Source organism: Callorhinus ursinus, unplaced genomic scaffold (genome assembly GCF_003265705.2).
Source record: "Callorhinus ursinus isolate GAN/ISIS: 27379988/994484 unplaced genomic scaffold, GSC_fseal_2.0 scaffold8, whole genome shotgun sequence".
Classification (NCBI taxonomy): Eukaryota; Metazoa; Chordata; class Mammalia; order Carnivora; family Otariidae; genus Callorhinus; species Callorhinus ursinus.
In genome coordinates, this window is record NW_027397070.1 from 51679313 (window position 1) to 51695052 (window position 15740).

Sequence of the window (15740 nt, forward strand, 5' to 3'; positions counted from 1 at the left end):
GGTAATGGATAAATGATAAAATGCATGGCTGTCCTCTCAGAGGTTATGTAGACTGTTAGGTAATTTTTTGAGATCAAAGATCTCTGTCTTCTGCAGTAAGCACTGGCATTCAAGTTCAGAGACAAAGAGTGCCGTTTCTTCTGGACATTCAAGTATAGTAAGTGAGTAAAACATACGGTTGTGGAAATAGAAGCATCTTTACAGCATGTGAGAAATCTAACAAGCAAGTATACTTTAACAAACACAAAAGGTATTTAGGAAGGTATTGCTTTATTGCCCTTGTCCCTCTGAAGAACATTCCCTAATGGCCCAGTGGGATTCAGTTCCTGGATGTTTTATTCTTAGTTAGCATTTAATAGAAATCTTTCTCCACTGGTAGATTAGCATGTAAAAAGCAGAAGTTCTTAAAAACACTTTGATGTTGAGAAAGGCTGAGATGCAGAAAGTATATAGCGCCAGATTATACGAGAACTCTTGCAGAGCAAATCTCATGACACAGGAGTTTGGCAACTGTGCATTTGGTCAGAGTAAACTGAAAGACGGTCCAGAATACGACTGAAGTGATTGAAGTGAGATATTTGGCCACAAAAAGATAAATAAATAAATTGTGCTATGAATTCTTTACAGTGTTCTACAATTCAGGTATCACTTGTAAATTCTTTATTGCTATTAAAAATGGATGATTGGAAATAAAATTTTAAGATACTGCATGTAGTAACAGACTGCTGAGATGATGGATGTAACAATCCTGAGCGTTTAAAAAGTGGACGGTTTAATATTATATATGCATATCTCCATGACATGTTATAGCATGTGAGAATTTATTAGGGAGAAAGCTTTTTTAGAAAATCAATGTATATAAACACTCCCTGAATCTAAAGTGCTGGCAACTTCTGCCTCAAGGGGAACTCGATTCCCTCCTTTTTAGCCAGTCATTTGTAAAAAAACCTCCCAATTACAAATCCAAATTTTGTTTGGAAAAATGTGACTGACCACACCTGAAGAATGAAAATGCAAAGTGAAAAGTATCTCTCTTTCTCTACTGGTATAAGTTGCCATTTGTGAGCTGATATTACCGGGATTGATTTAACTTCTACCATTCCCAAAGACCAAATACATTGTTCTTTCAGTCAGTGTTTGGCAATGCTGAAGAGCAGAAGCTGCAGATACGTCTGCACAATAATCTGGGCCAAACTGCAACAGGGACAGATACGCTGTCATTTGTAAAACACTCATGGAAAGCAAAGAATTACATTTTGCTTTTTTTGCTTTCAGAGTCCTCTTTCTTAGACGGTGGACCTGTTCCATCCGTTGGTAAACTTGTGGCATCTTCCTTGATTGAAGGTGAATCTGAAGTAGCTGCTCTTTTGGTAAGTGCTGGCAAGGTGAGAGAAAAGACAAAAATAAACCGAGATGAACAGAACCCCTGGGGCTGACAAAATTGCAAGTAATCACTGTGTCTAACCTAGTTTTCTGTAAACTTTACATGGACTAACAGAACTTCAATGTAGGAATAAACGCAGTACATTTACTGTATTTTGGAAAACATCTATTCATAGGATTTAATTTGAGAGGGATTTGAAGAGTATCTCAGAGCAGAAGACGTGTGTTTGGTCAATATACAATGATATAAAGCACACACAGTGTTGGAGGGAGAAATCTTCAGGGCCTTCTTTTTACAGAATCTTCTTTGTTACACAAACTGAGACTAGATCCGGAATCTAGGTTTACGGTCTTTCTACAACCACTTACCTGTCTTCTGAGTTCTGGATGGGCATGTCCCACTACCTACGGGAAATCCACCTGCCTGATATCTAATCTCTGATGTTGCCCATCCCTTACTTCTCCATCTTAGAAAGTGACACACTCATCCCCCGCAGCCCCGGTTTCTCAAACTTTGGTTCCCTCCTTCCTTTGTCCTGTCTGCTCCACCCATCCCATTTAAGGGTAAATTCTGGAGATTTTACCTCCCAAATTGACCCCAGGCCTCCGGCTCCATACCATCTCCATTTGCATCACCTCAGCCCAAGCCACCATTTTCTCTCTTCCTGTTTTCACTGTGTCCCCTTCCCACACCACAACCAGAATTATCTTTCAAAAAGGTAGATCCGATTATGTCACTTTCCCACATAGCCCCTCCCCCACCAATCCTCCAGTGGCCTCCCAGGAAACTCAGAATAAAATCCAAACATCTGACTGTGGCTGAAAAGGCTCCCGTGGAATTTTACCTCTCCTCTCCCTCTCTCTCTCTCTGTGTCCCTTTTCCCCCCTCACTCAGAGTTCCATCTCTCTAGAAGACCATACCCGATTCTTCTCTGCTCTATCAGGAAAACTCTTCCCACCCAGTTTTAACTCAGCTGATTCTTGCCATTCAGGCTTCAGCTCAGTTGTAACCTCTTCAGAAAGGAATCTCCTGATCACTAATCTAAAGCAGTCTGGTCCAGGTACTTTCTATCATTTTACCTTCATAGCACCAAACACCATTTAAAATTATTTGTTTACTTGCTTACTGCCTGTTTCTTCTATGGGATGAGGTGACGTTTTCTGTCTTGTTCACTGACTATATCCTCCCTGAGGCCAGAGAGCCTCCTGCATAACCTCTTAGTAAATACTGTTTGAGGAAGTGAATACACTTATGGGATTTTTAAGAGACAGTCAACTGGAGATTTTCTAGCTGCTTTCTAGAAAATATCTACAGAATACCTTGTGAATTGAAATAATCAGAACTCAGTTATTTAAAAATATCCGACACCTAACTGGTCAGGGCAAAGATCGTCACACACACAAAAGTCACTATCACATGAACTGAACCTATAAAAAATGGAGAGAGAAATGTTGTGCTTCCATAAAATAAATAAATCCTTAATGGACAAGAAACAATTTTTTTTTTTTACCTTTATCAGTACCCTACATTTTGATTGTCATAAATCTTTGGCATTTTATTCTGCAAGTCTGAGGACAAACTACATATGAAGCAGTTCAGTTAGCCAGTGGATCCTGAGGTACAACATGGAAAAGAGTGTGCTGTTCTTGCTGTGGAGAAATAATTTTTCATCGGAGGGACTTAAACCCCCACTAAAGGCACCTCAAAACACAAACTGAGAACAGTAACTTTTCTTTTCATAGCAATGTAAACTGAGGTAAGAAAGCAAAAGGAAGTTCCTTTTAGTAACTTTCATTGACTTGCTTTTTAAAGAATATCAAGTTAAATTAATATGTAAGATTCACATTCAAATCCTACAATAATCTGAAGATAACATTCCCACCCCCCACCCCTTGAAAAACCACAGTCCTTTCTTTTTTGGTTTATTTTAATAAACATTATTGACAACAGTTTTAGAATTTTAGAAAATTTGAAATCTGCATTTATTTTTAAAATTTAGTTTAGAGATACCAACTCCACAAACATTTGGCATTTTAATCTCAAAGGACTCGAGATTCGAGAAGTCATCAGATTACCACAGCCCTCCCTCAAATCCAGTCTGGTCCCGGCCCCAAGAGTGAGGGCCCTGTCTTGGGAGTTGTGTTCCTTTAGCCTAAAAGAAGCTATACATGGAGACTAGTGGTCAGTCACTACTTATAAAAAGTAAAAATGACAGTTTCAAAAGCTGGCATTATAAGTCTCTCTTTCTAAGCCCCCACTGTCTAGAGGCTGAAGGTAATGGAATCCAAGCCTTCTAAAAGAGTGTCCTGAATCACGGCCATCACTTCTAGCCAGCCAGGATAAATTTGGTAGTAATCATGGCTCTAAATAATGGATTTCTGTGTTCCTATTTCCAATGGTAATATAAACTTAAATTTATACATTTCTTCCCTTCTTCCTGGCAGAAGGAATCTACCTTTTCTTGAATTGACCTGAACTACACAAAGCTGACACAAATTATAACTTAAAACAAACTTTCATTAATGCTGGATCATTTCAGAGACCACAAATTATGCAGTATTTTCCCATTTCCTTTGTTTTTTCCATGGTCAGTGATTCTTTGCTTTCATTTGGTCACAGTTTGACAGGGCACCTAAGTCAGCAGAATGAATGCCTTCGCATCTACGGTACAGACAAAAGGGCCTCGTCCCGTACAGATCCCAACTTGAGTGAAAAGGAGCCTGTTCCGTGGGCTCATAAACTCACGTCTGCCTCAGCACCTATGGTTATGTACTCCTCACGTCTCTGTACAGGTCTAAACTGCTCTAAACTCCAACCCCCAGCTTTCATGTTCCATTCAGAAGGCAATGAGAAAATCGAACACTTGCTAGTTAGACATATAAGCTGGGGTGTTGTTAGTAGCATTTTACTTTTACAAGATGCCTTTTCAGCCAAAGTGTACGTACACCTATCAAACAGCACCAAAGGGCTACACAGAAAGGCAGCAGCCTCTTACCCCATCTCGTCCAGTCCCCCAATCCTGCACCCCAGAGTCAACCACAATCAACCCTTTCAGCTTTCTTTTTTGTATTTATTTCAATTTTTGTAAGAAAGAGAAGCGTATATGGCTATTTTCTGACTTATCATTTATAGACGTATTCACACCCATCCACTTCCCCTCACCCCATCCTCCTTGTATAGTCACATTTGAACTTCTAGTTGTGTCAACAGTATTTATAATATTATGTAAATATGGCTCACACAAACCTAATAAGTATACTATGACAACATTTTTTTTCTTACCCATTTTTTCCCCTAGAGTTATTAATTGACCCATGTTTTTATTTTTGTTTTTTATTTGCTCTTTCTCTGTGACTATCCTTAATTATTTCTAATAGCTCAATGAGATCTGCCATATTCTAAATGCTCAGCTGAATCAAATAACCTGACATCTTTATTTTCTAAAGATTTTCCTAATGGAATCTTTCCTTTCTTCCATAAGGTTGAGAGAACTAAACATGAGTGTCCAGATTAAAAGTGCCCACCCCTCCAACAGCTAGAAAAGTGAATAAAGTAAGTCCTGCAGGGAGGCAAATCATCACAAAACTCACTGGGGTTCAAGAGAAGATCCTTAAATGTTCCAGGGCTGGGGGTTGGAGTGTTAGTAGTGGTGGAGAAGATCACTTCAAGGGAGTGGAGCTCAAAACAAAAAGACATAAAGTTTTTCAACAGCAACATTAGATTTTGGAAGAGAACAGTGTAAAGACTTCAGAAGGAAAGTCACTTTCAACCTAGATTTTTATAGCCAGCCAAAGTCTTGTCAAGTGTGAGTGGTAATACGAAGACCGAAAGCATTTACCTCCCTTTCTTTGATGTGCTCCCACAGAAGAGAGAATTGAGATGAACATAGGAAAGCATGCGTTCTGAGAAACTTGGGCACCAACATAGGAGGGGGTGAAGAAAAATCTCAGGATGACAGCCATGCAACAGGTACGGGCTGGGTGGGCCCTTCTAACCTGCCCACTCCTGGCTCTTGTTCTCTCCTCTCAAGACTCGCTAATTAGGTACTATTCCTCTTGAAGGGATTTTCTAAATATCTTTTCTCTTCCATTGTCCCACTTTTTCTTCTACTTTCTTTGTGGTTTTCACAACTTTGTCTTCCACCTTTCTAGTTTTTCATACTTTACATTTCTGAGACCTCTTATACTGTGTTCCTTTTTCATAGCATCTTGTTCTTATTTTTAATGGATGTAATATTTTCTATCTCTGAGAACATTAATGATATTTTAAAAGACATATTCTGTTCCCTGTATGATGGATTTACTGTAGGTTCATTTTTCTCTTTGTTGGTTTTTTGACATTTCTCCTTCTTAATCTTGGAGGTTTAAAAGAAGGTTAAAGAAAAATTACAGGATAATTTCTGTAACTAAGCTGAAATTGTTTGTGCTACAAAAATGGAGCACTATTCAGGGTGATCCTGATCCACTTCTAAAATACCACATTATGAAAAAACATATAGAAAATTCAAGGTTCCGGGACGCCTGGGTGGTTTAGTCAGTTAAGCGTCTGCCTTTGGCTCAGGTCATGATCCCAGGGTCCTGGGATCGAGTCCCATGTCGGGCTCCCTGCTCAGCGAGGAGCCCGCTTCTCCCTCTGCCTGCCACTCCCTCTGCTTGTGCTTTCTCTCTCTCTCCCTAATAAATAAATAAAAATCTTTAAAAAAAAAAAAGAAAATTCAAGGTTTATCAGAAAAGTAAATAAGAATAACTATGATCTCTAGAAATAAGTTTAATTCAATCATTTAAAATGATTAACAATAAGGTACCTATGATTAAATTTTTTAAAAGTATCCTTGAAAGCATGGATGTAGGTATGGAGGAAAATCATAAAACAGACTTGTCAAAAAGAGGAACAGTAAAACATAAAGCTATGAATTAATAAATTAATTAACAATAAGTTAATGAAGAGGTTTAGTTTTTAAGCTGGATTTTTTTCAGTCAGATTTTACAATGTAGACTATAATAAGTACTTTCATATCCAAGTCATGTTCTCAATGATATTTTTTCCTATTCTTATTTAACTTTTGTTTCCTTTTGAGCCAGTATTTACATAGAAACCTATGGCTTCCTGTGAGGAATATATCTTAGAGAGATGACCACAGCTGGTCATGAAATGCTACTGAGAATAAAGCTGGATGTCATTTCTTTCACTGCTTGTCATAATAACAGTAAAAAAAAAAAAAATTCTAAAAATCTTGATGTTTTCCCTCTAATGTCTCCTAACCACTATTTCCTAGGTGCCTTTCTACGGAGCCTTATGAAAGTCATAATGGGAAAGTGAAACAGCAGGGGAACAATGACCTCTGTGCCCATATCATGGTGCTATTTATCTCCAGGCTCCCGAATGTCTTAATGGGGGGAGATACTGTGATGTTTGATGGTGTTTTGTCCTTACTCTCCACCTACATGTTCACATGCATCCAACAGACCTGAGGAAATTTTCCATTTCTTCATATGAAACACAAAACATTTGCGTATGTGTATATCAGATTCTGAGGTACCATAACTGGCTTGAGATACAATCTACATTGAAGGGCAGCTGCCAGATTAGAATGGCAGGGGTTTATGCAGACATATAAAATCACTTAGCAAAATGGTTAGGACAAGAAAGAGAAAATGCTCAGCCTTTGGAATAAAATAATCATGATATAATGAAAACCAAACCCTTTATCAGAAGCTGATAAATATTTGTTCAATGAATCCATGAATAAAAATCAGCAAAAATGAGAGTTATCACTTTTGGATCTGACCTACTTCTTTGTGGCTTATTTTGGTATTCTATTTTATAGCAATCTACATTTTTTAAATGACAGAGTTGTCAGATTTAATATACAAACTCTATGTCCATGGTAAATTGAGGAGCTAAATAATTATTTAAATAAGAATCCATTAAATAATATTTGAGATCCAATGGTTTGGATAAAAGTGGACTTAAAAAAACTCATATATTCATTCATCTAGTATTAATTGAGCATTTACTATGTTCCAAGTACTATGCAGGACGCTGAGGAAACAATGGTGAACAAAACGGACGTTGTTCCTTTCATCACGGAATTCATTCTTTGGCGAAGAGAATAATCACTAAACAAAAAGTCATTCAAATAAAAAATAACTCCATAATTATTCTAAGAAGGGTTTTAAGGGAAAATTGTAATGTGTTATGGGCACTCCTAACAAACACCATATTTAAAACCGTAGGTTCCAAAGGCTTCTTTAAGGATATTACATACAAACTGAGACTTGAAGAGTAAGTATAATAAGGAAGAAGAGAGGTAAATGGTGGGGGAGTGTATCCTGGGTCAACAAACTCACACCTTGCTCACATTGGTAACATTTTTCAACATTTAAAGTATATTCACAGAATGAAATCTAACCACTAACAGTATTAGTGTTCTTATTCTTTGCACAAGATGATATATTTCTGAACAGTTCTATGAAAAGATTTTCTACTTTTTGATGATTTAAACTTTATAATAATATCATCTAACCGCCTTTGCCCACTCATCCACAGTGAGCAGCAACCTCCACACAAAAAATTTGCTTAATTAAGATTACTACCTTGGGTGATTCATTTTAAGTTTTTCTGAGAAGTGTAATGTCTAAAAAAAAAGAGACTGCATACACTTTTTAGTAAATTGGGTGACATAAATGTATCTGGGGGGCATTATTTGTATAATTCCTAACAACAATTTCTTCAAACTCCTAACACGACTATTACTATCATGTACTTGTCCTACATTTTAATCTTTCTATGAGTTGCATTTCCTTAAATCCAATTTAAAAACTGGTACAGGACTTCATTACTTACAATTCAAGTGTGAAAATCGTGGACTAGACAGGAAGTGACTGTGATCATGCCAAGAGAATGAGTGCTCTAACCCATGAGCGAGGGAACTTTCAGGAAAGAGTCTGTCATCCTAAAACAAAGAACAAAGCACTTCAGTTCAATGATTACAAAATGTAAGGATCAGGATTCATTTAAATGTGCTAAAAATGAAATTGAACCTCACTATATGAGCTATGTTATACAACAATTTAATGGTAAAAAAATAAGTGCACGCTAAAGAAAATATTAAAAAAAAAAAAGAAAGGAGAGAGAGAGAGAGAAGGAAATCACTCATGGCCATAACAGCATGACATATTTCTTTCTAGTCTTTTTTTTTCCTGTGGCTTGGTTTTGTAAATGTTGTTATAAAACCATGTTCTTCATTTATTTATACTAATACTCTGAGCACTTTTGAAGTCACTATGTTATCTTAACCTTTAGCTTATGTGTTACTCATGTACTATCTAGTGGATAAACCATGCTTTCCTCAGCTATTTACTGGGCATTTAGGTGGTTTCCAATGTTTTTCTCCTATAAATAACAACGTGAAAATATCTTTAAATATATAACCTTTTCTATATTTAGGGCTATTCCTTATGACAAATTCTTAGGTGGAAATACTGGGTCAAAAAAACCAATTTGATGTTTTTAAATACACTTAGCTACACTGCATTCCATAACGATTATACCAATCCTCTTACTCATTCAACAAATATTTAATACATAAACAAAGATGAATATAGAAAAAGGCCCTCTGCTCATGGGCTGTATGAATGTGTTCTTGTACCCAAATCTTAGCTGAAAATGGGAATTTTAACTACAAATAATTTATTAATTAGATTAAAAACAGATGCTTTAATATGTTTTCTATAATAGTGAAATTGCACTTTTTTTTTCTCTTGGATGTGTTCTAATTATTTACACTACCCTTTACTTTTTTCTTTTTTTCACTGATTCATTCATGCAACAATAATTTATTGGGCACTAAGTATGTGCTGGTCAAAGAGCAAACAAAACACTGAGGTATACAGTTATGAAACCTTCAGGCTTGCAGAAGAGAAAGGCACCAAATAAATAAACTATGCAAAATATAAAGAAAAATTACAATGAGTGCTAGAAGAAGAATAGGAAATAGTTAAATTTAGATTAGAGGTCCAGAGGAGGCCCCTCTGGGACGTGATACTTAGAGCAATATTTGAATGCTGAGTATGAATCAGCCAGGCAAAAGCTTACGGGTGGAGGATGAGAAAGTGGGAGGCAAGGGGGGGCAGATGGTGGTCGGGGAATGATGTCCCAGACTTGTGTGAGGGGCTGAGGTGGGAAAGTTTGGTGTGTTTCAAGAACTGAAGGAAGGTCCCCTGGCTTCGGCACACTAAACTGAGGAAAGTGGTTACAATGAGATCCAGAGTTGAGATTTGGATTTGGGATTTTTTTTTCTTAAGTACAATCAGAAGGGACTCGAAGGTTTTAAGGAGATTTCTATCTAAACTTTAAGGAGATTTAGGGGCACCTCGGTAGCTCAGTCAGTGAAGCGTCTGCCTTCAGCTCAGGTCATGATCCCAAGGTCCTGGGATTGAGTCCCGCATCCGGCGCCCTGCTCAGCGGGGAGCCTGCTTCTCCCTCTGCCTGCCGCTCCCCCCTGCTTGTGCTCTCACTTTCTCTCTCTCCCTGTCAAATAAATAAATAAAATCTTTGAAAAAAATGAATACATTTTAAGGAGATTTAAAAATTTATATTTCTCAAAGATACTCTGGGCTCTATGCGAAGAGATTGAAATAGCACAAGTGTTGAAGTGGGAAAACCAATTACAGTTTAAAAACTGTAATCGAGGACGACTGTGGGGCCGGGGGAGAGGAGGGGACCAAGAACGCTGCCAGAGTCTAGATGAGACATCTGCAGGTTAGGTGGCCCCCATGGGTTCCTCCCAAACTTCACCCCACAGAATAGCGCCTCATGCCACAGGACCATTTGAAGAAACAGTCATTCTCCGTATCAAGTACCAAGTTTATATTTTATTTCTTTGTCACATACGTATGTATGCAAATGCAAAGGAAAGGCCAAAAAGAACAAGTTTGTGTATCGTGGTAAGAGGCCTATTTACTCTGAGCTAAAAGCATGGACATTATCCTCAGATAATTCAAGATCATTAGCCTGCATGTACCGAGAGGGAGTTTAGGTCTATTTAAGATGAAGGCCCTGAGTGATTTATGGTTTTTACTAATTATGGGGATTTCATAAGAAACTAGAAGTCATTCAGCGTACGATGTCTGGAAAGAAAAGGATATACATCGTGTCCCCAGCGCATTCCAATAACTACTTTAAATAAGCTGACATGGGGCAACCAGAGGCAGGGCCAACAGAGCTAGCTCATCACAGTTCAGACACGAAACACTTAAGGCCTGGATATGGAGTTGGAAGATGCACAAACGAAAAGGAGAGTTATGTCCTCAACCGGTGCTAGAAATCTCCATTTAAGCGTGGTTTCTATGAAGCATGAAAGAGAATAGCATAATAAATGGCTTCCCACTAAAAGATGCTTTGATCATTATGGGCCAATAAGAAAAAGAAACAATAAGGGAAGCAGTGGAGAGAACAAGAGAGGAGCTGTAGGTCTGGGCATCTTGCTGAATGAAACACAGTGCAAAGACAGCCTGAAAATGGGCCTGCCGGAGGAGGGATACAGCACCCGAAGACATTCAAATCCTATTCATCCTTCCCCAAACGCATGGTTTTAAATTTCTAAAACAAAATCAGCTGGTATCAAGACATGAGTTATATGTTTTCTGTTTACAGAAAAAGAGTAATTTATATTTTCAATGACAAAACCAGCTTATTGGCATAGGACAATTAAAATATGGCACTGACAGATTTCACTCTTAGCAAATTTGGAAAATACAGAAGAAACAAAGAAAACAATGCAATAAATTAAAAAGTAGCCTACCAGCCTAATTTAAGGGTATGTTTTCTGATTCTTCTTTATAAATACCTTTTTGTCTTGAGATTACCATTTGTTGACAATTTTATTTCCTACTTTTTCATGTAGCATGGGAATTTTCTCTACCATCATCATTATCATTATGGTTATACCATAGTTCATTTGACTAATCTCCCATTGTTGGAAATGCAAGGCCGATTTCAGGTTTTTTTTTTTTCCTGTTATAATTTGATAAACATCTTGGTATGCAAAGCTTGGTCCACATTTTAAATTTATTAACATAGATTTCTAGAAGTAGAATTATGAGGTAACACATTTTAAGGGTGCTTTTTAATAACCATTTCATCTAAATTGTCAAATTTATTGTCAGTATGCTGATACTCATAACATTTCCTAAATATCCTTTTAGTGTCCATGAGAGTTCTAGTAATATCCCTCTTTCATTCTTAATATTGGCAATTTGTATATTCTCTCCTTTTTCCTAATCAATCTGGGTAGAGCTTTAAAAATTTTACTGATCTTTTCAAAAAACCTGGTTTCGTTTTCATGCCCCTTCCCCATTTTCCTGCTTTCTATTTCATTGATTTCTGCTCTTATCTTTATTATTCTCTTCCTTTTACTTTATTTAGGTTTGTTATTTGTTTTTTAGTTTCAAGCTTGGATTATTGATTATCAACTTTTCTTCTTTTGAAATATACACATTTAATGTTATAATTTTCTCTCCAAGCACTATCTTAACTGAGTCCCACACATTCTGATAAACTGTACTTTTATTTTTATGCACTTAAAATATCTAATTTTCCTTTTGAACCCCCAATGGGTTATTTAAAAATATGTTGTTTATTTTCCATCTAGGAATCGTCCAGATATCTGTTATTGATTTCTAGCTTCATTCCACTGTGGTTAGATGACATACTTTGCATAATTTCAATCATCTTAAACTTATTGAGATTTGTTTTATTGCCCAGAATATAGTCTATTTTGGAGAATGTTAGATGTGCACTTGAAAATTACATGTAATCAGCTGTTGTTACGTGGAGTATCCTATAAATGTCAGTTAGGTCTAGTTGGCTGATAGTGTTGCTCAAGCTTTCTATATCTTTACTGATTTTCTGCCTACTGTTTTATCAATTACTGAGAGAGGGATGTTGAAATCTTCAGCTATAAGTATAGATTTGTCAATTTTTTCTTTATGATTCTATCAAGTTTTGCTTCATATATTTTGACACTCTGTTAATAGGTACATACAATTTAGGACTGTTATCCTTTCCCTTTAAAATTGTTGACTTTTTCAAACCACTCACATGCCTGTTTTTCATGTATAGAAATGAGGAAGCTTAACTCTAATTCAGTTTTATGTTGCAACATTTTATAGGTCTTCAAAAGACTATCACACTCCCTCATATTACCTTGAAATATAACTAATGAAATGAACCGTAAAAGAATACCCCCAAAGAAAAATATCTCACAATCCCTTTGAACAATCAACATACTAGAATTTGGAAAAACCAACCAACCAACCAACCCTCAATTTTCTCCATTTTATATTGATATTTAATTTGTGGAGTTTCTATACAACTAAATTTTACAAGGTAATCTTAAAATGAATGTTTCTTTTGAATTCTTACCCATCTTTCAATCAAATACTTAAATATTTAAATGGAAATACAGGTTAAAAAAGGAAGATTCTTTGCAATTTTAGGAATCCTAGCTTTATGCTTTTTACCAATTCTTATATCCTTAGCACAAGGACCTATTTTTATTGCTGTCTTAAGTCTCAACAAGCTAGTTAGCCAGAATTCCCTGCAAAAATTCCACTGGGTGAAGGGACTTGCATTTTCTAATATTTTCCCTGGGTTTCTTCCACTTCTCTTTCATAACCCACATTGTAATTGGTTTCTTAAAAGCTGTTCCAACCTGACTAAATCTCTTTGCTAAACTGATCTCTAATGATTAATATTTAATGACGCCCACCAAGTATTTTTCTCTCAGGAATATTATAAGTTCAAAGTTTGGAAGACAGATGATACATGTGATTTTTTTTTTTTTAATTTTAATTTATCTAACCCTTCCCCTGGAGAGAAGGAAAAAAACACTTAATGTGTTTCTGAATCTGTGGCAGCAATGTTTTCCTGAATTTGTCTCTTGCCTAACAACTTAGTGTACCTCCACCTCTTCCCCACTCTTAATTCCCGATTCTCCATCAGTGCTCGAAAAAGCTTAACCTCTTCTTCAGTAAATTTTATTCCTATTTGAAAGTTCGACCTGGCAGATAGTTTACTTAAGGTCTGTCTTCCCTCTATCTTGACCTGCATGGCTTCAATTTTAGCTTTTAACCTCAACGAGGGTGAGGCTTTCCTTGTCTCAGTCCTTCCACCTACCCATGCAAATAGTCCAGAATTTAGCGTAGCTCCATTCGCAGTAAGGAACCCAAAAATGGTCATATATGCTCATTTCTTGGCCGAAGTGAAGAAATTAAAGTCTGCTATGGTTGAAGCTGGGAAGTAGGAGACTGCCACTCTCACATTCCAGTTTCTTCATGTTAAAAAATGAGGGCGCTGGAGCAGATCATGTCTGAGTCTTCTGGGCACTAACATTTGATGATTCTAATCTGTCTGAACAGAACCACTGAAGAACCAGTACTCTAACTATGCAAATTATCTTTACCAGAGGAAATGCAAATGTATACAACTGTTATACCATAAACCCAAAGCCACACCTGTCCACAGATGAAGAGACTCATGAAAATAATGTGCCAGATCAGGCCATTTGATTAATTTACCTTTATCCAATTGATATTTTATTATATATAATTTAATATTCCTAGTGACTCACTAATGAAAAAGATTGTACTTATTTTTTTTAACATACTTTAGATTTGGACCCATATGGCTTTCATCCATTTTCAGAAATCAAATCTACTCACAGTGGATAAAAATTTACCATAAATAAGAATGTGCCACTGACTTAGGAAACAAAGGAAGAAATCAAAGATGTTTTAATCATGGTGCTTGACTGGAATCAGTGCTTCTTCTCTTAAGGTGACCATTGTAAAGGAAACAATAATTATTTGGATAAATATGTTATGAGATTTTTAAGACTAATAAGACATTTAATCAATATTCCTTATATTTTTTAGCCTCTAGAATTTTTAATTTAAGGCGATTAAAAGTGTTACCTTCACAGGTGAATTTCTCCACAATCTTTCCTAATGTCCTTGTTTAGTAAATTATAGGTAAGGTGAAAGTATGGTGCTTACCAAGGGAACTAAGTTTGGTAGAGGGGGGGCTCTAGTAGGTTAAAAAATTAATATGCTCATCTAAGTACCTGTGTTGATTCCTAAATAAGTACCTTTGACTCACTGCTATTTTCAAATTTTATAACAAAGAAAAATTCCAATTCATTTGGCAATCTTTTGTTTAGAGCTAGATGAAATCAACTAGTTAAATATTATAGCTGGCAAGTTAGCATTGATCACTTCAAAAGAATAAAAATCTCTTTAGACTTCAGCATGATTTGTTTGCCTACAAAGTTTCAGATGTGTCATCTAAGCATTACTGGAAAAACAGCATTTAAATTTTGTTAGAATTCCAGAAAAGCTGAAGCTAGGGGGGGAAAAAAACTATTCACCAATTTAGCACGTATAGTATGCTCACTGTGTATGCTGGAGTTAAAGATGAGGCACAGTGTCCTCAAAAGTCATATAATCAGTAGGGCAGCATTTCCCAAATTTCAGTCATCACCTATAGTTATACTTAGTATTTTTTTTTTTTATGTTAGCTTAAAGATTAGCCTTGTACCGGAAATTGCTATATAGGAGAGGCTTAAAGGATGGGAGACTGGTTGGGGATAGGGGAAGCCTGCAGCTGTATTTGCACAGCAGTTTATATATGATTTCTCATCTAAGCATGGAGAGAGGCGGTTATAAATGAGATACCTGGAGTATTATGGGGTTAAAGCTCCTCAAATTCTCCCATGGTTGCTGCTATTGTTTCTAAGCGACATCTGTAAAATTACCTCAATTAACAATACACTGGTGATAGATTTTAAGAGTTATTAAATGAACATCACCTCTAATCTTGAATTGCACCAGCAATTAGGCATAGCATGCAGCAGCTACTACTGGAGAAGATTTAAGCTATGTACAGAAATAGCTGATCTAAGAGAGGAAGTGCTAACAGCCATTAACTGCCATGAGCAAAGTATAAACAAATCATGGAGAGATTCAAGGAGGGAGAAACAGCTTCCAGGAGCAAAGCATGTACTTATGTCATACAGATGCTTACATTGAACAAATATGACAAAGGGCTTTGGCAGACTCTGCAGAAACTGTGCCGAAAACCATTGTCAACACTTCCTCACCTACCCCATCTTATCCTGCAAAACATCTGCTTCTTTAAAAAGACATTACGTACTAAGTCTTCAACTAGAAATTGAAAATCATGATTTTCCTTTCAGGAGGAGGAATGAAGGGAAGGAAGAAAACATACCTTCTGTGATTTTACTATAAAAGCCCCTGCTAATTAAAACTGTATATTTAGTATGGGTAGAGAGCAA

At 36.6% G+C, this 15740-nt stretch overlaps 1 protein-coding gene across 6 annotated transcripts in view; it reads right to left on the reverse strand.

The window, feature by feature from the left end:
- Positions 1-253: 253 nt before the first annotated feature.
- Positions 254-15740, reverse strand: part of CEP128 (centrosomal protein 128) — a 390388-nt gene continuing 374901 nt past the window's right edge. For all 6 annotated transcript variants that reach the window (XM_025869528.2, XM_025869531.2, XM_025869529.2 and 3 more), the window contains 2 exons: positions 8231-8339; positions 254-1377 (listed from right to left, as the gene is read on the reverse strand). In XM_025869528.2, coding sequence (XP_025725313.1) covers positions 1250-1377; positions 8231-8339 — 237 coding nt within the window. In that variant the 3' untranslated portion in view covers positions 254-1249. The remainder of the gene's footprint in view (positions 1378-8230; positions 8340-15740) is intronic.